Source organism: Delphinapterus leucas, chromosome 2, assembly GCF_059928025.1.
Source record: "Delphinapterus leucas isolate spDelLeu-1000000601 "Yukka" chromosome 2, BTC_Dleu_Yukka2, whole genome shotgun sequence".
Lineage (NCBI taxonomy): Eukaryota > Metazoa > Chordata > Mammalia > Artiodactyla > Monodontidae > Delphinapterus > Delphinapterus leucas.
The window spans coordinates 143,943,138-143,966,681 of NC_143130.1; the positions used below are offsets into that span (position 1 = coordinate 143,943,138).

Genomic DNA, 23,544 nt, shown 5'->3' on the forward strand with positions numbered 1-23,544 from the left:
CACAAGGAAGGCATGGCATGCTTTGTTTATAAAGATTTGTAGTGGTCTGGTGTGCTTAAAAATGAAGAACTTTCTAAAATGTCCTTTGTAATTAGCATGTTAAAACTTATTTTTATTGTGCTATGTATAGCCTATGTAACCACCATTAAAATCCAAGTATAAAAGTTATTTAAAATTCAAGTTTAAAAGTTTTCTTTTTTTTTTTTTTTTGCTGTACGCGGGCCTCTCACTGCCGTGGCCTCTCCCACTGCGGAGCACAGGCTCCGGACGCGCAGGCTCAGCGGCCATGGCTCACGGGCCAAGCCGCTCCGCCGCACGCGGGATTCCCCCAGACCGGGGCACGAACCCGCGTCTCCTGCACCGACAGGCGGACTCCCAACCACTGCGCCACCAGGGAAGCCCTAAAAGTTTTCTTTTTAACTTATGTATATAACAGCAAAAACTGGAAGAACATGACCAAAATTTGACAAAATAATAGCATAGTAACATCCACTACATCAAATTACTTTCTCAAACTATTGCCTCTTTCCTTTCTCAAAATAATCTTCACAGCAAACAACAAAAACTCCCTTCAGAAAAACTAATTCAGCTATAAAGTTGCATTTTAAAAACTGGGCCTTATTGATGTCCAGATTAAACAGTTTGGTTTTAAATCTAGAGTAAACATTCTTCATTAACAAGAATGAAATTGCTTTGGCAATAAAAAATCTTTGCATATAAAATTGTGTGATTATACACAATTTTACTCAAAATAAAAACATTTTAACATTTACTCATCTTTATCAAACATTTTATGAAAATCTGCCTTTAAATTATACTCATATCACTGAATTAATTTTTATGTTGTCTTTGAAAGACACATTTAATAAACATTACTTGTAAAGAAAGCTAGTAGATAAAATTAAGTTACATAAATCTACTATATTAGCATTGCTTTATATTAGGTCTTATAATGACTTTCAGGAAGCCCTAGTTTTTGCAGTTCACATGTCATGGCACTTTATAATTACAAAATGAAATGTCCATATGTTTATTTTGCTTGTAAAAGTACCTGTTCTTTGTATTATGATTAATTCCTGGATTAATGGATTAACAGCCAACTACCTACAATACTCAGTCGTGGATTTTACTGAAACATGTTTTATGCATAAGTTTTAAAAATAAAGTTATGAAACTTTTCACTAAAAGTACAGTGTCAGAATGATCATATATAGAGTCCAAAGCAGTTTGAACCTTAAAGAATTTCTTCCATGTCTTCTATTTCTAAAAACAGTACTTATATTGAATAAAATGCTTCACAGGAAAAGACTGCTAGAATGAAAATACTAGATATATTTTATAAATCTCTACCAGACAATACAGAAACAAATGCATAGAAGGCAAACAAAACACCCTCCAATCTTGAATTTGGCCTTTATTTTAAAATACATTTAGCATGGAACTATCATAGGACAGAAAATAATAAATCACAAAGAAATGGAATATTTTTGAATACCTTTTAAGCTAGATATAAAAATTAATAAGATAGCATATACTCAAATTATGGGAAATAGTCCCTAAAATTTGATTCAGTGAACACATTTTGAAAGAAAAGTTCTTTGCACATTTTCCAACGTACCGATATGTTCCTAAGTGCCTTGGTTTTCTGTTAACTAATAAGTAAATGTCGAAAATTTAGTTGTTTTACTTACAATTATCAGATTCACTATTGGCAAAAATTACCACGTCCCTAAATTCTCAATCATAATTATAAAAATATGAGCTCAAATAGTTATGCTGCCCAAAATAGAAACATCTTAAGTTGATACTTCTGGATAGTCAGACAGATATTGCACTAAGTCAGTAATTCCATACCTGATGCTCATTTACATGGAAAGTTAATTCTCTTCTTTATGAAAAACTTACTACAAATAAACTTAATGTTAACCTAATTACAATTACACTTCAAAATATAAAGGCACGAACAGAATAAAGAATAGTTTAATATTTATACTCAAATATTCCACCATGAAAATAACAAAAGGTTGAAAAAAATAATAGAACCTAAAATACTGATACTTTAAAATTTTATAATTTACCACAGTAGCTAATAAATGGTATTAAAAGTTAACACTGCTAAACCCAATCATTTCCAAATAATTTAGAAAAATGGTTTGTTTACATATGAAATGTGCATTGTCCCATCTATAAAGTTCAATTACAGTTCCATTCATTGGAAATATCTACCTGTAGTATAAACAATCAAGACAATGTACAAAAAATATATCTTGTTCCTATAACTTACAATGCACAGAAAAATACCTACAAAAATGGAAATATTTATCCATTTAGGTTCCCAATAAATTAGTGAGAAAGTTTAGTCCATTCCACATTTCTTTCTAAACAAAGGCTAAAGAACTGAAGGTGGTTTACTGCTAGCCCTGTTAGCTTGACAGATATTTTTTAAAATATTTGTCTGATTATATGTAACTTAAGATAAAGTTAGTCTTATTTTTATATCACAGTATACATGGCATTTCTTAATTCAGCAACAGAAAGGCACAATTAGCAAGCAATAAAATTCAGTACCTGAATTATTAAACTAATGTCCAGAACAAGTGCAAATAAAGTACATTCAACACAGTGTACAGAACTGGGAAACAAAAAAAAGGAATTCAAAAACTAATTTTTCTGAAAATTTGGTCCATTAAAAATGCCTCCTATGTTCAACATCATGAGTAACATGAAAGGTGATGGCAGTATAAAAAGAGGCAGGAAATCAATATGTGGTAGCATACGAATTCTGGTCTAGTAATTATGCAATTTGATTAGGAAATGGCTCCCATAGTAAATAAACATTAAATATATCTGTTAATAACAACATACCTGTATTAAGTCCAAATACACAGGCACAACTGTTTGCATATTATTATTGATTTTATAATACACCCCCATGGTTTTAAAAAAAACTTAGATATATTATTTTATATATAACATATATTAGATACATAATTATATATTATGTTCCTTAATATATATTATATATAACTTGAATCCATAACAGCATAAAACTCTCCAAATATTACATGAACATTCCAAATGGATACTTATCATTTTCTCAATGTTGAAATAGCTCAGCTCACCTAAAACAATAACTGGATGTGCAATGATAAAATGCACTGACTCCTATGAATTTACTTAAATAATTATTTAAGTTAAATTCCTGCAAAAGCCTAACTCTGATTTGGCTTTTAACTAGAATATGGTTTTAGATATCAGTAACTGATACCCTCCTTTCTTATCGTAAACAGTATTTCTCCATCAAGAGATACCAATAAAGAAAAATATGTAAGGAACAAAAAATGTGATCGAGAAACCAACCATTCCATAGGTAATATACCGATAAGGAAGTTCAACTTCCATGTGCTGTCTTGCTTTTCGAACATCATCACATGGTATATTGAAGATTTTACAGGCTAAAGGAATAGTGATCCTTTTCATTATATCTCTGACTACTAGTACAAACAACATCCCTACGAGAATCCGCAATATGGCTTTTCCAAACAGAGTCACTGAAATGGGGGGCCTAGGTAAAGGTAATATATCCAGAGGAGGATCTAATATTAGACCCATTTTATAGGTAAAATGAGATCCACATGCAATCCCAGCACCACTTCCTAGAATCTCAGCTGTGTCTCCCCGGGATGTACTCCAAGTGTCTAGAGTGAAAGAAAAGATCCCCAAGGCTAAATGAAGCCCGATGATGATTAATGGAGCATATTTGTGAGTTTGGTTGAAGTTGTCAATCAGGTCCACAAATGGATAGAAGATAGCTAAGATTAAAATGGTATATACGAATCCAGCAATAACATCCTGAGAAAAGAAGAAGGTAGAGTTGTTTAGTATAATACTTTTTTGGCATTTAAGGAAATATATATATACATATATATTTCACATTTCAATGTTAATAAATGTACATTTTTAAATGTCACATTCTTAAAGTAAACTTTACATAATAGGTACTAAAAGCTGTTTTAATAATACTAAAAAGATTCATTGATGATAAAATGATTATGCTTTTATAGCTCTGCCCTTTTACAAATTAATACATATATGCTATACACAAATATATATTCAAATGAACAATAAACTATGCTTAACGTATGTAGTGATTTCTGGGGAAAACAATATACAGCTGACCCTTAAACAACATGAGTTTGAATTGTGTGGATCCACTTAACTGCTGATTTTTTTCAATAGTAAACAGTAGTACAGTACTACATGATCCCCGTTGGTTGAATCTGAGGATGCAGAACCCCTGATACAAAGGAACTGCAGATACAGAGGAACCAAGTTTATGAAGGGCACTCTGTAACGATAGGTGGATTTTTGATTGTGCTGACCTCCGCGTTGTCCAAGGATCAACTGTACTTATTATTCAAAGACTTCATCTTCATGCATTTAATATAATAATCACACATTTAAATACATAATTATTTCCATGACTAAAGAGGATACAAAGCCTGTTTTTCCTTTTCCCATTCATTCATTTATTCACTGAACAAATACTTATCGAGTACCTACATGTGCCTGACGCTATTTTATGGGCTGAGGATACACTGCTTAATAAATGAAAAGATTCCTACAACCATAGAGCTTACATTTTAGTGGGGATGACTGACAATAATCATGTGAGTAAAAAATAGATAAATATTACAATTTCAGATTGTTATAAAGAAATTAAAACAAGACAATGGGATAGAATGATGAAAGACCCTATTAGAGTGATTAGGGAAACCTGTCTGAGGAGGTGACCCTTGAGCAGAAATCTGATTCCAAAAAAGAGTCAGCCCTATCTTTAGATCTAAGAAGAAGTGTCCCAGGTAGAGGGAATACCAAGTGCCAAGGCCTTGAGGCAGAAAAGAACCTAGTGAGTTCAAGGAACTGAGAGAAATTCCGTGTGGCTCAAATAGTGAGAAGAGTGATGTGATGTGAGATCCAAGAGACAGACAGATGTCAAATCATGTAGATAGGGCCCCTGTAGGCTAGGTAAGAAGTTCAGATTTTATTTCAAAAGTGATAGGGAGCCTGAAAGATTCCCAAGTAGGAGTGTAATAAAATCTGATGGATATTTATAGAAAAACATTTCATCTGCTGTGTAGAGAATATATTATAGGGGTAAACTATGGAAGACAGGAGACACTAGTGGGAGGCTACTGTAGTGGTTCACTCTAGATATGGTCCATATAAAGAGACGTACATAGATGGATTTAGTAAAATATTTTAAAATTAGAGTTGACGAACTTCAACTTGGTGATGATCTGAATGTAAGATAGAAGCAAAAGAAAAAGGGATCAAAAATGACTCCTACTCCTACTTTTAGGTACAAACAACTGGGTAGAAAATAGAAGATGGTTTATTGGAGGAAATAACACTATTATTAAAAGAACTTTCCTTTCTGAATCATTCCTGACATGAACAAAACTGTTTCAGAATTTCCACCTTAAAACAAACAAAACGAAACCCTGGGATCTAGTATCACTGAAAAATTTATCGGAAGAGTTGCTTATATTCACTGCCTCCACCTTCTCACTTCTTATTTTTTCCTAAACTCATCACTGCATTGAAACCACTCTTTTCATGGATACTAACTAGTGACCTTTATGCTGCCCAAAACAATGGTTACTTCTCAACAGCATTCAGTACAGTTAAGCACCAGAGTAGTTGCTTAATGTTTTTCTGTCCTAAGATTTTTATTATGTAATAGTTAGTACATAGAATAAGATACGTAAAGTATATGTGAAATTACAAAAAGAATATCTATGAAATCACTGCCCCAAAAAGAACTATAATATTACCAGTACTTTGAATCTATTGGTATGCTGTTTCCTAGTTCTATCACTCTGCATAAGCCTGAGTATTAGCTGAATAAATACCTGCTTTTAAAAACTGTTTTATCACATATCTCCAAACAAAACATTACCTAGTTTTGCTTCTTTCTGAGCTTTATAAAAATGTTAGGCAGTAAGCAGTCTCTTTTGATTTGCTTTTTACACTTAACATTAAGTTTTTAAGATTCACTCATCATATGTAGTTAGTTATAGGTCATTCACTGTCACAACCATGTAATATTTTATTGTGTGGTTATACAATTTATCTATTTTCTCACTGATGGTCACTTAGGATGTTTCCAGCTTTTGGATTAGTTCATTGGTTATGGTTGAGCTTTCTTAATTGGTATATATTCTTAAACCAAGCAGCATTATAAACAATGCTTCTATGTTCTTTCCTTTTATGTTCCCATATGGGTCTATGAAAGTTTCTCCAGGACATATGCCTAGGAATGTAATGGCAGAATCATAGTATATGTGCACGTTCAATTTTACAAGACAATAAAAAATTTCCAAAATGTTTATAGAAATTTATATCCCATCAGTTGTTGGTATTTCTTGATGTTTTATTTGCATTTCCCTGATAATTAATTAAGCATTATTTCATATGTTTATGGACTGTTCCTTTTCTATACAATGTATATTTGAGTCTTTAAGGCAACTATTCCTTTGGATTTTCTTTTTCTTACTGATTTACATGGTTTTATATATATATATATGATAACACATCAATTATATTTTTAGATGTATATTTCAGTATGACATAAAACATCCAATATTTGTTGTCCTCTGCTTTTCTTTTATAGCTCTATGAATAATAAACTTAGATTGCTACAAGCCTCTATACAAATCTGCCTCCTTTTCTGATTGAATTATTAATTATTTATAATATTATCCTGGATAAAAAGGCACATTTAATTTCCATGCTACAGAACCAGAAGGAAGAATGATTGAATTCAGGACATAAACATGGTGGCTATCATTGTAATATCAATTTAATGTACAATATTAAAATGTGTAAGTGGTTTTAAGCATTACAGCACAAAGTATGCAATAAAGAAAAGCTGACGTTAAAGGTAGCATAAAGAACTCAAAGTAGGAAATTTTCCAAAAAGAAACAGCAAATAATTTTAGATACTTATTAATTATAGATAACATATATGCCATAAAAGTTAATAATTACACATTTGAATGGAATGTTCATGGTTATCAAATTTACGGTAGAAGATATCAAATACCATAAATTCAATAAAGATTTCTTATGTTTTAAATCTGAAATTGTCTCCTTTTCATTTCTTCCAATCAGTAAATAAAACTAGAGAGGCTAGTGATTCGCTGAGGCTAGAATTCAAGACTTCTGCTGGCTCCTAGGGTTGTTTTTTTTTAATTGTAACATATTTCAGGTGTTCTGCTTCTAATTCAACGTGTCAGTGATGCCAACAGGGTTTCTAACAAAATGTATTATTGGAATGCAATCCTTGATTATAAAGGCATTATTAGGGATGGATTTTGAAATTTTTATCTTTAATTAAAATTCAAATGTAATACATGTTCAGTACAGAAAAACTAGAAAATACAGATAAACAATAACAAGTAATTATTACCCAGAAATAACCAGTATTAAAACTCTTAGTGTTTACTGTTCTGGATCTTTCTCTATAACATGTTTTCAGGATTTTTCCTGTTGTTTGGTTAGTTTGATTTTTATGTCTTGTTATAAAAATGGGTTTGAGAGGTACATTCTACTTTATGATCTCATAATACCTTTCTAAAAAGACTTTCCACATACAGAAAAATAAACTTTTAGTACAATTTTGGGTAAATGTAATTATAACATATTCATAATTTTACTAATGTAGAAACAAAACAGTAATTTGTCAAGTACTTAATCTAGTAATTTAAAAATGGCTTGTGTTTCAAGAAATTTTTAGAGCTAGGTTTGATAATGAATAAAGGAAAAATGGGGACTTCCCCATTAAGTTATGACTCTGCACTCCCAATGGGTTCGATCCCGGTTGGGGAACTAAGGTCCCGCATGCCGCATGGCACGGCCAAATAAATAAACAAACAAACAAATACATACATAAATAAATAGAGGAAAAATGGATGTGGTAACTCCTCTACTTTTCTGGGGATTAAGAAAATCTATTTAGGAAGGTAGGCAAATGTTAAAAATAAACTTAAGTGTTGCTCTTTGTGTTATAACAATAAAAACAAAGCATATGGAAAATACTCAACAAAGTGCTTGTTAATATAAATTATTTAGCCTACATTATCAGAACTTTCTTCTTAATGTTAATAAAGGCATCTGCTTAGATAATATGGCATCTAAGCACCTATCAGCAACTTCTAGGGCATACTCTGCCTATAGTTCCATAGTAATTTCACAATAAACAATGAAGATACAAATTATGATTAAGAAAATAGTTCAAAATGCAGGTAACTACTGAAGCATTAAAATAGAGGAAAAAGTGAAAATTGTGGGAATATATTAGATCCATAATGTAAAAAGGGGGGTTTATTATGACTATAATTTCATATATCAATTATCAAATGATAAAACCAATATATTATTGATTAGGAATAATTGTGCTTATAATACAGAAACATAATTTACAATGCTTGCAAGTCATCTGTGATTTTACTTTTAAAAGGAAAACAACTTGCAATGCTATACATAATAAAATTCAGTAGCTAGTCAGAATAAAACTGATAAAGACATTTTATGGGACAAGATCATTTTTGAATAATTAGAAGATGGGCTGGGGAATTCCCTGGTGGTCCAGTGGTTAGGACTTGGTGTTCTCATTGCTGGGGCCCGGGTTCAATCCCTGGTCTGGGAACTAAGATCCCACAAGCCTCACAGTGCGGCCAAAAAAAAAAGACCAAGGGTTATCGGACTCATGATTTGGTTGTCAGACTCATGATTTGAAAAATAATACATCAATATTGTTTTTACTTCAGCTGATTCAAGAACAGATGTTATCCAGTATCTAAACATGAACTGAACTCAGCTTGAATATTTAATTAATTCACTATACATTTCCTTTTTTTTAAGAACAGCATGGTTGAGATTACATATGCAATATATTAAGATTCTTATTCCTCTTTTATGATGATAATGAATCTAGGGATAATATTATCATTCATAGATGCATAACCTTTTGTTAGTTTTTTAGGTGCAATATTGCTAACTGGTAGTGGAAGGGAATAACTGTAACATGGCACAGAGATGGAAAATATTTTCTTGTGACTAATATTAGATTTGATATAAAAATGTGATACTTAGTCTATTATAAAACTAGTAGAGATTAGTCAGAAAGACAGAATTATATGCCAATTCATAATTTGCATTAATATAAATAATTATAAAAAATAAAACACAAATAGCTTGCTTCTTAACATAGCATCTGGCACTTCTGGAAATTTACTAGTGAAGGGGCAGCTGCTGGAAGCAAGCAATCTGAGGAAGAAGTAGAAACCCAATACTTCTACAGCTACGAAATAAGCTAATGAGACACTTTTATGAGTAGAAAAGTCTAAAAATGTGAACTTGTTAAGGACAAGAAAAATTTTATATAACCTATTATAAACTTTTGGATTCCATGAATTCATTTCTATCTCTCCATCTTTCTTCTGATCCTTTATCTACAAGATAATATATAATACATTCACAGAGTGTCATAAGAGACACCACACTAAATGCAAGGGATAGAGAGTTACTTTTCTCATGTTGCTTATTATCTAGAGGGGATGAAAGATAAAGAAAAAAGCAATAGCAATTTAGCATAAGTGCTATGCCAGAATTATGTTCAATACGCTCTGGGAGAAAGGCTACCTAACCAGTCTTGAGAAAGGAAAGATGGGGAAGGTAATGAGGCTTTAGGAGATAATGTTTTTTTGTGTGTCGTGAAGAACAGGAGAGGATAGTCGGTTAGGCAAAGAAAAGGGAAAGGGCATTCCATGTGGCGGTTAAGGCATTCCTAATGGTATTGGGATATGAAACACCCTTTGCATTTGAGGAAACATAAGTCATTCAGTATGGCATCATACTTGTGTTTTGGACAGTAAACTACAACAGGAGGCTAAACACTGTACAGAGCAGTGTCTTATTGGAAGTAGGGCTGCTAATTAAGAAGCTGCTGCAGTAATCTGGTTAAGAGATGGTACAGGCCAGAACTAGGAAATGTCAATGGGATGGAGGGGAAGGAAAGTGAGTAGGCGTGGCTGGCTGAAAGAGTACAGGGTCTCTGTGTTGCTGCTTTTGAAACTGAATTGCATTCTCAAAATAAAATATCTGATGTAAGCCCTAAAATACTGTCAGGAAAGAGAAGAAAACTAGAGTTTAATATTCAAATACAAGTGGCACCAGGACAGTTTTAAGTTCATTTAGCTTCTAGTCACTGGGTCCTCACTTATAAGTAGAGCTCCTTGGTGTCTTTATTTACATTGTTGGTTTTGACTCAGTGGTAGGAAAGGCATAGAAGAGAATGAGAAAGAAAAGAAAAGTGAAAATGGAAGGAGGGAGAAATGTTATCCTGAGTATAATACTTGGTTATTGTGGGAACTGTTTGTATGAAATACGTGATTAACTACATTAAAACTTTACAAAGCATCCTGTTTCTATTTTTGCAAAACAAAGAAGATTTACAGTAACTATATTTTCTCATTTAGGTTTCCAGTAAGTTTGAAAATGAGTAAAAATTATACAATTGCCTGTCGATTTTAGAAAAAAATAAAGCTCTATGAACACAATGTTTTCCTTACCAGAATGGAGTGCATGCCCATGTAAATTCTACTTAGGCAAACTAGAGAACACCAGCAGGGAATAAGAATCAGTCCATATATAAGAGGATACTAAAGGGAAAAAAAAGTAAAATTAGTTAAATAAATTAGGTTAAATATAAACAAGCAAATAAAAAATCACTATACTACAAAACTCCAGGAGAACAAGAACTATGTGTTTTTTACTCTCCGTTGTATTCCCAGCACCTAACCATAAGCATGGCACATAGCAGACATTCAGGAAATACTTTTACATGAATGAACAAATGAATCAAATGGAATGCTTCTACAATCTTCGTTGTGGGAATTGGCTCATTTTTGCTTCTACAGTAAAGATTCAATCACTGGTATGCTACACAAGAAAAACAAGTAAGAGACATACTTTTACTGTAGCTCCAAAATGAAAGTGCCTCTGGAATAACACCTGAATCTGGTCCAGGTGAATATCATTGCTCCCTTGGGGAGGAGGCATTATCTCCCTCTCACTTCCATCAGTGACTGACTGCTATTTGCATTTCCACATCTTCCTTTTGATATTCAGCATCACGTAATTTGTTGTCCATTTTTGCCCCTCCACTAAAATTTCAAATGGCAACCTTATTGCAAAAAATTGTGGTGGGATACTGGGAGCAGAAAGCCATAAATTGGGAAAAAACTTAAAATGTAGACAACTCTTAGTATTAATGGCACTGGTATCAGACTTGGCTTTGAAGCTCCTGATATTAAACGGAAGGAGGAAATGATTGATGGATGGGCATGTGCCTGATAACTTCAAATTTCTCAATGAAATTGAAGCTGAGATAGTTCAATTCAATAAGAATTCAAGGTGGTTCAATAAGAAGTGGAGTTGAAAGAGTTAAGTAACGTTGCAAGAAAAGTGGTCAAGATTTAGTACACAGTTGTTTTGATTTGACTTCTCTACTGCTTTTAACATGGCCCACATATTTCTTCCTGAAAGTCTAAATACCTTGATTTCTACAGCATCACACTCTCGTGGTTCCCCTTTCACCACCTATTTTTTTCTGTGTTTTCTGCACAAGAGCATGTATTCCTCTAATTGTTCCTTAAACGTTAGTTTAACTAAGGGTTCTGCCCTTAGTAGTTATTGGCAGTCTCACCTTTTCTTATCTTTTAACTACTACTTAGCATGCTGAACACCTATCCATGTCCTTGGATTAAGAACCATTTAGCCAACCCCTGCACATATCTCCATCTTGAGATCCTTATGGAGTTAAACATACTATACCTCAAACCCAACTCATCATCCTACCACCTAGACTTGCTCCTCCTCTCATATTCCCTATTTCACTTGGAAGTATCATAATCTAAATGAGAAGTATGAATTATCCTTGATTTCTCCCTTATCCCTCATATTCAACCAATAAGCAAGTCTTGCTGATTTTACTTTCTAAATATTTCTTGATTCTGTCATCTCTTCACCCTACTTATACTGTCCTTATTCGGATCCTCATAGTTTCTTTTCTAGGCCCCATGTATTTCTCCAGACATTCTTCCATGTGCATGAGGAACTTGGTTAATGGGGCAGACAGACATGTAACCCTATAAGGAGGTTAAGGGCTATGATAGGAGTATAATAAAAATTCAGAGGGAGTCTAAGGGATGGGCCTTTAACTTAGTTTAAGGATGTTAGTTGAGTCTCCCAGATTAAGATTCAAATTGTCCCAAAATATAAGTCGGATTTACTCTTTAGAGGAAAAAGGAGCACAGGGCAAAAAAGATAGAGGACATTACAAACAGCAGGAGCAAATGAAGAAATGCTTGTGTCCAAGAAGCTGTAAGTAGTGAGGTTTTCTAGGAGAATAAGTTTTAAATTCTTGCTGAGGAAAGGCACTAAATAATAAAAACAAAATATGCAAATTATACAATATGTAAATATATAAATGACATTTTACATAAAATATACAAATTATACAATAAAACATGATAAGTACTATGGAGAAATAAAAAGAGAGCAGGTGTTGAAACAGTAATGTTCACCAAATATTCCTTGTGCTCCTTTTGCAGTTAGATTGGGGCCATGTGACTGGTTCTGACAATGAACTGGGAAAAAGGTGACTTCTGCCCCTTTCAATCATTCTATGAACTCTCTCTTCCCTACAGATGGGACGCTGGAAGCTGCATGTTGAGATGCATCACAAGATGGGCAAACTTCCATCAGCCTGGGTCCCTGAGGTTCTAAGTGGAACAGAGTCATTTGCTAACCCATAATGGATATGAAACACAAATGAGAAATAAGCTTTTGTTGTTAAGCTGTTTTCAGGGTTAAGTCATTACCAGAGCATAACCACACCTATCATAATTAAAACTGTAACAGAAATAGGATGAGGAGTATGGGAGTGTGAGTGGGGCAGGTTAAAGTATTAAAAGATAGTCAGTGTAGGCTTTATATTGACAAGCTGAGATTTAAGGCAAGACTGGATGGAAGTGAGAGAATTAGCCAACCAGGTATCTGAGGAAAGAACATATATGAGGGAGTGGGATCAGGTAGAGCAAAGTCTTTAATGAGGAAATGCGACTGGCAAGGAAGCTAGTGTGGCTGGAACAGAGAGAGCAGGTAGGAGGAGAGGTGAGAGAGGTCATGGCAGCCAGAGCCTGAGAGCCCTCCGTAAGAAATCTGATTTTGTGGGGAATCAAATGGGGAGCCATTGCGGGGTTTTGAGCAGAGCAGTGTCATGGGATTAGACAATAAGGGAGCAAGGGTGGAAGCAGGAAGACCAGTTAGGAGGCTGCTCTTACAATCTAGTTGAGAGATGATAACAGTGGCTTTTGTCTCTGTAGCAGGCACTCAGGTATTTTCAATTTTTCTGTTAATTTTTTTTTTAACTGTTAATAGCAAGGGAGAGGCAAAGAAGTAAAAACTACCACCACCACCAAAAAAGTCTCCTATGCGTCTTTCTTCTTTCTCTTTTTTCACTTAGACCCCATAAGGAAGTAAAAAAGTGCAAAGTTATTGGTGGGAATTCTCTTACACAATAGATAGAAGAAAAATTCATTTATTAAGTCTCAAAAGCTAGGACTGAAGGTAGGCAAAAAGAAGCATTTTAAGTTAACTGAATTTAACTTAATCCACCTTTATTCAGGTTTACTAACTCCAAGGTGTTTAAATGGGAGAGTTAGGAATACAAACAAGCTAGATGCGGAAGCTTTTCCCCTATTCCAGAGCACCTTTAGATCTCACTGGGGTAAGATGACTACTTGGGAAAAGAACAAGTCATTTTTTTTTATTGATGTTTGATTTTTTTTAAGCAATTAGTCTCTACCTTCACAATATTTTCCCTAGATTTTTTTTGTGGAAAGAAACACATTTGGGGGAAGACCTGATTCAGTTCTGACTACATAACTTTCGCATTCGCTCCCCACAGAACAGAATTCAGTATAATTACAGTATCAAAGCAAAGAAGTATTTTATCAAGCAATCTTTTAAGCAGATAAAAAAGATCACACATTTTAATGACTATAAAAAGTAAAACCAGGCTTCCCTGGTGGCGCAGTGGTGGACAGTCTGCCTGCTGATGCAGGGGACACGGGTTCGCGCCCCGGTCCGGGGAGATCCCACATACCGCGAAGTGGTTAGGCCCGTGAGCCGCGGCCGCTGAGCCTGCGCGTCCAGAGCCTGTGCTCCGCAACGGGAGAGGCCACAACTGTGAGAGGCCCGCGTACCGCCAAAAAAAAAAAAAAAAAAAAGTAAAACCACCTAGAAAAACTAGATAAAGTAATATTCCTAAAGTGGGATCATGTTGGGGGAGGAAGATTATGCATAATAACCAATTCATCTGGCACACTTATTTTATATTTAAGAATATCCAAATTATAACTACCTTTTTATTTTATGTTAAACTGTCTCTAAAATTTAGGACCACTAATATTTAGGACCACTGTCCTCATTTAGATATTGCTGGAAAGAAAACAGATTTATGTGGAATTATCCTTTCCTAAGAAATGACAGAATCTATTACAAATATATAAAATATACATAGACCACTCCTTTTCAGTCATTTTTGTTAGTTCTCCCCTTTATTCACAGCTCTTTAGTATTAGTGTGCCCATTTCCCAATCTACACTCACTCCCTTAGTGATCTCATCCAGTCCCAAGGATTTATATACAATCCATATGTTCATGACTCAAATTTCCATCTCTAGCCAGGACACGTCTCCTGAATCTCAGACTTTTATTATCCAACTGCCTACGTGATCAATGTCTAACAGGCATCTCAAATGTAACATGACTAAATCTGAACTCCTGATTTCTCTGCCGTCTCCACATCTGACCAGCTTAAATTCCTATGGTTATCTCCTTCCTAATAAATGACTTCTCCACTGTTCCATTCCTCAAAAAACAACAAATACCTTGTTGTTAACCTTGATTTCCTCATTCATACCCATCATCCAATCCATTAAAAGTGTCAGTTATACCTTCAAAATATATCTAGTTATTAATTGTAATCCCCATGGTAACCACAAAGAAAGTATCTAAAGAATATACACAAAAGGAAATAAGAAGGGAATCAAAATGGTATGCCATAACCCTCCAGTTCCCTTTCCCATTGGATTTGAACCCTGGTCTCAGTGGTCGTAAAAGGAGGAATAGTAGTCCTGAAGCTGTGCTCATAGCATCTGCTATATAGCATGTGGGCTAGTTTAAAACAAGGTTAAAAAAAAGGTACACTATAAAAAACTCAAACACGAAAGAAACAGTAATGTAGGAAATTAGAAGTAAAAGACATACAGAAAACAAATAGCAAAATGTCAAAAGTCATTCCTTATCAGTAATTACTTTAGATGGAAATGGTTTATACTCTCCAATGAAAGGCAGAGATTGGTAGAATGGATAAGAAAACACGATCCAACTGTATGCTGCCTAAAGAGACTCACTTTGGATCCAAAGACACAAATAGGTTGAATGTGAACAAATGGAAAAACATATTTCATGCAAATAGTAACCAAAAGAGAGAACTATGTGGCACTACTAAAATCAGATAAAACAGACTTCAGGTCAAAAATTGTTACCAAAGACAAAGGACAATATGTATTGATAAAAGGATCAATTCATTAAGAAGATATAATGATTGTAAACACATTTGCACCAAACAAAGCCCAAAAATAACTGAAGCAAACACTGACAGAATTGGAGAAATAGTTCTATAAGCCAGTCTCGTCAGCATTGAAAACCTGCTTTTCCACATAGCCTTTTTCCTAAATAACACTTAGCAGACAACCTAAAGATTCTCCCACAGCCTCTTGATCTTGACTCAGGATTATTGAAAGTTTAACATTTTTCATGCTGTATAGTCTTTTGAAATGTGCAGGCCAGTCAGTACTACAAGAGAAGAATTTAATATTTTCCTTACTCTGGGTAACATGATTTCATTGACTTTCAGCTTCATAACGATGCTGTCCACTATGCTTTCTTTTTTTTAATTGGTTATCATCTCATGAATCCACAAAGTCAGCCACTTTTCCATCTTTTCCATAGCTTCATCAGACACTACAGATACTACTTCAGCATTTCCAGAGTGGCCTTACATACACATCAGTGAATTTCCTCTTCCATTTTCTGGATGTACTATATTGTTGATGCATTAATATTGAACCATGGCCAAAAGAACTATAACTGGTGCCTGAATGAATCTTACTTCACACACGTATATTTCCTTTGTAAAGCATATCACAGCCTTCTTGTATGTAGGAACACTAAACAGCACTGCAGCTTGGGGACCATTTTAAACAGCAAAGCCATCAAAAAAAAGCACAAAGACATGACAAATGTGGTACTGAACAGACTGCAAAAAGGACTCTTGTTTACAGTATAACAGCCGAAACAAGAAAGCAGTTTATTGCCTTGCTCAGCCTTGGCTGGGAACATGTATACCAGATGACTCAAATTTTTCACCACTCTACACAGGTCTGAATGTACTGATTCTCGAGCAACAAATTCTACTGAGTAGGTAAACTTACAAACAAGCAATGCATGAAAAATGAGGATCAACTGTATGTAGAAATTAAACTACTCTTTTTTTTTTTTAATTGTTGTTTGGCTGTGTTGGGTCTTAGTTGCGGCACGCGTTGCAAGTCGAGGGCTCTTCCTTGCGGTGCGGGGGCTTCTCTAGTTGCAGCCCACAGGCTTCTCTTTAGTCGTGGACTGCAGGCTCTAGAGCGGAAGGGCTCATAGTTGCAGTGCAGGCTTAGCTGCTCCGTGGCATGTGGGATCTTAGTTCCCTGACCAGGGATCGAATCCGTGTACCCTGCATCAGAAGACAGATTCTTTTTTTTTTTTTTTTTGCGGTACGCGGGCCTCTCACTGTTGTGGCCTCTCCCGTTGTGGAGTACAGGCTCCAGACACGCAGGCTCAGCGCCCATGGCTCACGGGCCTAGCTGCTCCGCAGCATGTGGGATCCTCCCGGACCAGGGCACAAACCCGTGTCCCCTGCATCGGCAGGCGGACTCTCAACCACTGCACCACCAGGGAAGCCCAGAAGACAGATTCTTAACCACTGGACCACCAGGGAGGTCCCGAAATTAAACTACCCTTAAATAACCATAGGCCAAAGATAAAATCACAGGGAAGTTATAAAATAGAGACAAGTAAAAACAAAACACATCATAATAAAAATCATGTAATACAATAAAAGCAGCACTCAGAGGGAAGTGTATAACAGTGGAGCCCTACATTAAAAAGAAAGAAATCAGTCACAACTCTGTACCTTGAGGACTAGAAAAAGAAGAGCAAACTAAACGCAAAGCTAGCAACTGAGGGAAATAATAAAATGATAAGAGTGGAGAAAAATGAAATACAGAATAGAAAAACAAGAGAAGCAACACAACTAAAAGTTATTTCTTTAAAAAGAACAACAAGGGCTTCCCTGGTGGCACAGTGGTTGAGAGTCCGCCTGCCGATGCAGGGGACACGGGTTCGTGCCCTGGTCTGGGAAGATCCCACATGCCGCGGAGCGGCTGGGCCCGTGAGCCATGGCTGCTGAGCCTGCGCATCCGGAGCCTGTACTCCGCAATGGGAGAGGCCACAACAGTGAGAGGCCCGCGTACTGCAAAAAAAAAAAAAGAACAACAAGACTAATAAATCTACAGCCTGGCTGACAAAAAAAAAAAAGAAGAGGATGCAAATAACTAAAATCAGAAATAAAAGTGGAAACATTACTATTGATCTTACAGAAATAAAAAGGATTACAAGACGGACTTCCCTGGTGGTGCAGTGGTTAAGAACCTGCCTGCCAGTGCAGGGGACACAGGTTCGGGCCCTGGTCCAGGAAGATCCCACATGCTGCAGAGCAACTAAGCCCTTTTGCTACAACTACTGAGCTTGCGCTCTAGAGCCCGCAAGCCACAACTACTGAACCCACGTGCAACAACTATTGAAGCCCTCACACCTAGAGCCTGTGCTCCACAACAAGAGAAGCCACCGCAATGAGAAGGCCGCGCACCGCAATGAAGAGTAGCCCCCGCTTGCTGTAACTAGAGAAAGCCTGCATGCAGCAACGAAGACCCAACACAGCCAAAAATAAATAAATAAATTTATTTTTAAAAAAAAGGATTATAAGAGAAAACTATGAACAATTATATGCTAACAAATTAGATAACCTAGATGAAATACACAAATTCCTGGAAAAACACAAATTACCAAAACTGACTCAAGAAGAAATATAGTCTAAACAGACTTACAAGTAAAGAAAGTGAGTAAGTAATCAAAAACCTCCAAAGTACTAGAGAATGGACTTGAGAATATGGGGAGGGGTAAGGGTAAGCTGTGACAAAGTGAGAGAGTGGCATGGACATATATACACTACCAAACGTAAAATAGATAGCTAGTGGGAAGCAGCCGCATAGCACAGGAGATCAGCTTGGTGCTTTGTGACCACCTAGAGGGGTGGGATAGGGAGGGTGGGAGGGAGGGAGAGGCAAGAGGGAAGAGATATGGGGATATATGTATATGTATTGCTGATTCACTTTGTTATAAAGCAGAAACTAACACACCATTGTAAAGCAATTATACTCCAATAAAGATGTAAAAAAAAAAAAAAAAACCTCCAAAGAAAAACCTGAGTCCAGACAGCTTCACTGGTGAATTCCACCAAACATTTAAGGAAGATTTAATGTCAGTATTTCCCAAGCTCTTCCAAAAAACGGAAGCAGAGGGAACACTTCCTAACTCATTCTGTAAGGCCGTTATTACCCTGATATCAAAACCAGACAAAGACATCACAAGAAAACTACAGGCCAATATCCCTTGTGAATACTAATGCAAAAATCTTCTACAAAGTATTAGCAAACAAAATCCAACAGCACATTAAAAGTATTATACACCACGATCAAGTGGTATTTATCCCAGAAATACAAGGGTGGCTCAACAAAGAAAAATCAATCAATGTAATACACCACATTAATAGAATGAAGTAAAAGCAAAACAAAAATCATGGGCTTCCCTGGTGGCGCAGTGGTTGGGAGTCCGCCTGCCGATGCAGGGGACACGGGTTTGTGCCCCAGTCCGTGAGGATCCCACATGTCGCGGAGCGGCTGGGCCCGTGAGCCATGGCCGCTGAACCTGCGCCTCCAGAGCCTGTGCTCCGCAAAGGGAGAGGCCACAACAGTGAGAGGCCCTCTTACTGCAAAAACAAAACAAAACAAAACAAAACAAACACATGATCATCTCAATTGGTGCAGAAAAAGCATTTGACAAAATCCAGCACTCCTTCTTAATAAAAGCTCTCAAAACCTTGGAATAGAAGGGAACTTCCTTAACGTGATAAAGAGCATTTATGAAATATCTACAGATACTATTACGTTCAATGGTTGAAAGACTGAAAGGTCCCTCCCACCCTGCCTGCCAAGATTAGGAACAAGACAAGGATGTCTACCTCTCACCATTGCTATCTAACACTGTATTGTAAGTTCTAGCCAGAGCAATTAGGCAAGGAAAAGAAATAAAAAACATCTAAATTAGGAAGTAAAACTATCTCTATTCACAGATGACATGATGTTAAAAACAGAAAATCCCAAAGAATCCACAAAAAACTACTAGAGTTAAGAAATGAATTCAGAAAGTTGCAGGGTACAGGATCAATGCACACAAAAAAGTTTTGTTTCTATACACCAGTGATGAGTAATGTGAAAAGGAAATTAAGAAAACAATTCAATTTACAATAGCACCCAAAAGAATAAAATACGTAGGAACAAATTTAGCCAGATAAATAAAAGAATGGTATACTGAAAACTACAAAACATTAATAAAAGAAATTAAACTGAAAACTACAAAATATTAATAAAAGAAACATATTTGACAGGATATATTTATGCATTAGGATATATTTTATGTATATTCTATATGTACATATATATTACAAATACTTATATGTACTTAAAATAATAGTATTTATTTTAATTATTGTCTAGTGTCTGCATATAGTAGGCAGTCAATAAATACTTGTTGAATGAAGTAAACGTAAGCCTTTAGCCACTAAGAACATCAGTCTTACAGTAACTCATTCAAGATAACTTGGGGTCAAAAGCCATGGTATCATTCAATTCCTGGCCTCAAACCTGGGCTATGTTAAACTTTAGTTCTAAGAGCATCTCTGGAATTCACCATGATAAACTGCAATCTGAAAATCCTGTTGAGTAAACTAGGAAAGGGAACTTCCAATACTTGTTTTAGAATAAACATTATTAGGTAAGGATTCTGTAGCTTAAGCTTTTAAAAGTAATATACACTTTCTAAAATAAAGTAACTCAAGTTGCATAGAAATATAAAAGCCACTTCATTCAACAACACAATATGAACTATATTTTCTACACTAAAAGCAAAAATAAATAATCAAAAAAATTTAATCAAAATAGCATGTTTTCCTTCATGGTACTTTCCACACCTGTAGACTAATGTAGAGTAATATGTCGGTTCAAATAGGTAAAACAAAATCTGACCCATATACAGTCATTTAATGTACATATTAATAAAAATGTGTACTAAAACATTTTCAGCTCAATCTACTGTTTTGACCTATACACATTTGTTGTCATCTTAGTTACTGTTTCACTGTCAAACTTTTATATCACAATTTAGCAAAAGAACTCATCAATAGAACTTAATTATAATTTTAAATGTCTTTTATATTACAAACCACAATAAGGAAATACTATTTATTAGCAAACTAGTTGATGTGACCTTATGTTAACAAAATAAGTCCATTTCCCAATTCCTATTATAGGGAAGGGATTTGTGAGGAAAAAAGATAAGGGCTACATGTAATATTATATAGATTGCATCATTTTAGAGCTGCTAAGGAAGCTCTAAAGCCCACAGCTTTCCAGATAGTTAAGGTGAACAACAAATTCTTAATTCCCTCTGCAGAAACCAGAGTAGAAACAAAAGAAATTTAGTAAATCCCCTCTTCCAGGCAGTATCCAATTCATTAATTCATTATGATTGTAACCTGTCAAATCATTTTTAATCTAATTGTCTCTTGGATAATATAGCTTATTTGCTCGCAAGGTCCCAGAAAATCTCTCCAGTGTCTAGTACAGATTCTGTAGAGATTTTTTTTTTTTTAATTCCTAATTCAAATCTCTAGGGTTGGGAGCAAATCTAGTCTGGGATGACAACAGCTCTTCTGGAGCTGCCTCAGCACTTGGGAGAGTAAGTGGAATAAAGGCAATTAAGTACAGCAATTTTCAAAATGCAAAAGGCATTGCAATAGAAAACTCAAACTGGATTTTTTTATACCCCAAATTCAATTCTAGGCAGATGTTAGAAGAAATGTGTGTGGGTTTGTTTTCTACTGAGATGTTAATAGATTAAATAATTTAACATACAATTTACCATGTACCAGGCACTATTCTAAGAGCTTTACAAATATTAGCTCATTTAATCATCAGAACAACCCTAAGGGGTAGGTGGTCTAATTTAAATGACACAGGCAGAGAGAGGCCCCAAATCAAACAGGTATTAAGTTACAGAGATGAGATTCAAACACTGGAGGTCTGATTCCCAAGTCTGAGCTCTTAACCACTATAATAAACTGTATAAAATGTATTCTTTGTTTAATTCCTTGTATCCCTAGGATCAAAAATACCACAGATACATTTTACTTAGTTTTTCTTAGAATGGAGGCTAGGTACAAACTTCACTTAATTGCAAGTACAAAGGATCTTACACTAATTCCTCTCCCCTCTCTTTACAAAATAAGAAACAGACCCAGCAATGCTAAATAACATTTAGTATTATATTCTAGTGGCCTATTCTGATGATTTTTCCAATTTACCATGCTTATTACTTTACACTTTTATCACTACACAAATAGGTTATAATTTTGAGTTTGGTAAGGGTTCCTAGCTTCTATTTTCTTTTTCTTAGAGAATGTTGAGCTTTATCTGCTGAATTTATGTTATTTCCTCTAAAAAGAGTGTTTTTACTTAAGTCTTTAGATCTTATCAAAAAGGATGAAAGAGGGAATTCCCTGGCAGTCTAGTGGTTACGACTCCTCACTTTCACTGCTGAGACTGCGGGTTCGATCCCTGGTTGGGGATCCTGCAAGCTGGGCAGCCAAAGAAAAAAGCAAAATGACAACAACGACAGCAAAAAGATGAAAGAAAAATGTACAAATCCTTCCTATTTTCAAATCAATAAAAAATTACCAAACCCAAAACAGATTATATGACCTCCTAGATGTTTTTAATTTCATGCCACTATCTAATCTTTTCATTGCAAATCCTATCACAGAACACTTATCTAAACATTTCCTTCAGTTATTCTACCAAATGTTTTTACTCTTACTGATATGCTTTCCTTAAATATTTATCACTCATAATTGGAATTATGTTTTATATTAGGGCATTTTCCATTCACACTCACTTTAGTCAGTAAGTTAATAAAATTACTTACAATTAAAGCAGTTATAGGGCTGCCCTGCTGGCACACTGGTTAAGAATCCGCCTGCCGGGCTTCCCTGGTGGCGCAGTGGTTGAAAGTCCGCTTGCCCCTGTCCGGGAAGATCCCACATGCCGCGGAGCGGCTAGGCCCGTGAGCCACGGCCGCTAAGCCTGCGCGTCCGGAGCCTGTGCTCCGCAACGGGAGAGGCCACAACAGTGAGAGGCCCGCGTACCGCAAAAAAAAAAAAAAGAATCCGCCTGCCAATGCAGGGGACACAGGTTCGAACCCTGGTCTGGGAAGAGTCCCACATGCCGAGGAGCAACTAAGCCCGTGCGCCACAACTACTCAGCCTGCGCTCTAGAGCCTGTGAGCCACAACTACTGAGCCTGCGAGCCACAACTGCTGAGGCCCACGCGCCTAGAGCCCGTGCTACACAACAAGAGAAGCCACCGCAATGAGAAGCCCGCGCACCGCAACAAAGAGTAGCCCCCACTCGCCGCAGCTAGGGGGAGCCCGCGCGCAGCAACAAAGACCCAAAGCAGCCAAAAAAAAAAAAAAAAAATTAAATTAAATTTAAAAAAAAGCAGTTACAAAGACTGTTCTTAGTAGAAGTCAAAAATTTTTTAAGTAACTTAAACATGGGACAAAGGCAAGCACCAAGAAAAAAAATTATATTTTCCATTTGAGGAATGGACAGTGTTTATATGAACAACAAAGGACAGGAAGAACACATTAATGATATATCTTGCATTGTTCTCATACACTGCTAGTGGAGTAAAAATTGAGGCAACCTTTCTGGAAAGCATTTTGTCAATACATAATGAGCTATAAATGTTCATATACATTGAATCAGTAACCTCTCTCCTAGAATTCTTCACTAAAGAAATAGAAATGAGGGCAAGGATTATATATAAACATGTTTATAATAAAATTATATATACCATACAACAATGAATAAATCAACATTTATTGATAATAAAGTAGTGCTTAAAA

The 23,544-nt window shown here is 35.6% G+C and overlaps 1 protein-coding gene and 1 non-coding gene across 2 annotated transcripts in view; one reads left to right on the forward strand and one right to left on the reverse strand.

Moving 5' to 3' along the window:
• Positions 1-1,396: 1,396 nt before the first annotated feature.
• The window catches only part of SGPP1 (sphingosine-1-phosphate phosphatase 1), a 35,885-nt gene continuing 13,737 nt past the window's right edge, over positions 1,397-23,544 (reverse strand). The window contains exons 2-3 of the mRNA XM_022570408.3: positions 10,638-10,727; positions 1,397-3,852 (exon numbers count right to left, since the gene is read on the reverse strand). Of these exons, the coding sequence (XP_022426116.1) occupies positions 3,301-3,852; positions 10,638-10,727 (642 nt within the window). The 3' untranslated portion in view covers positions 1,397-3,300. The remainder of the gene's footprint in view (positions 3,853-10,637; positions 10,728-23,544) is intronic.
• LOC115803680 (small nucleolar RNA SNORA61) lies at positions 15,200-15,325 on the forward strand. Its single transcript, XR_004024451.1, has one exon. It is a non-coding gene; the product is annotated as a small nucleolar RNA SNORA61 (small nucleolar RNA).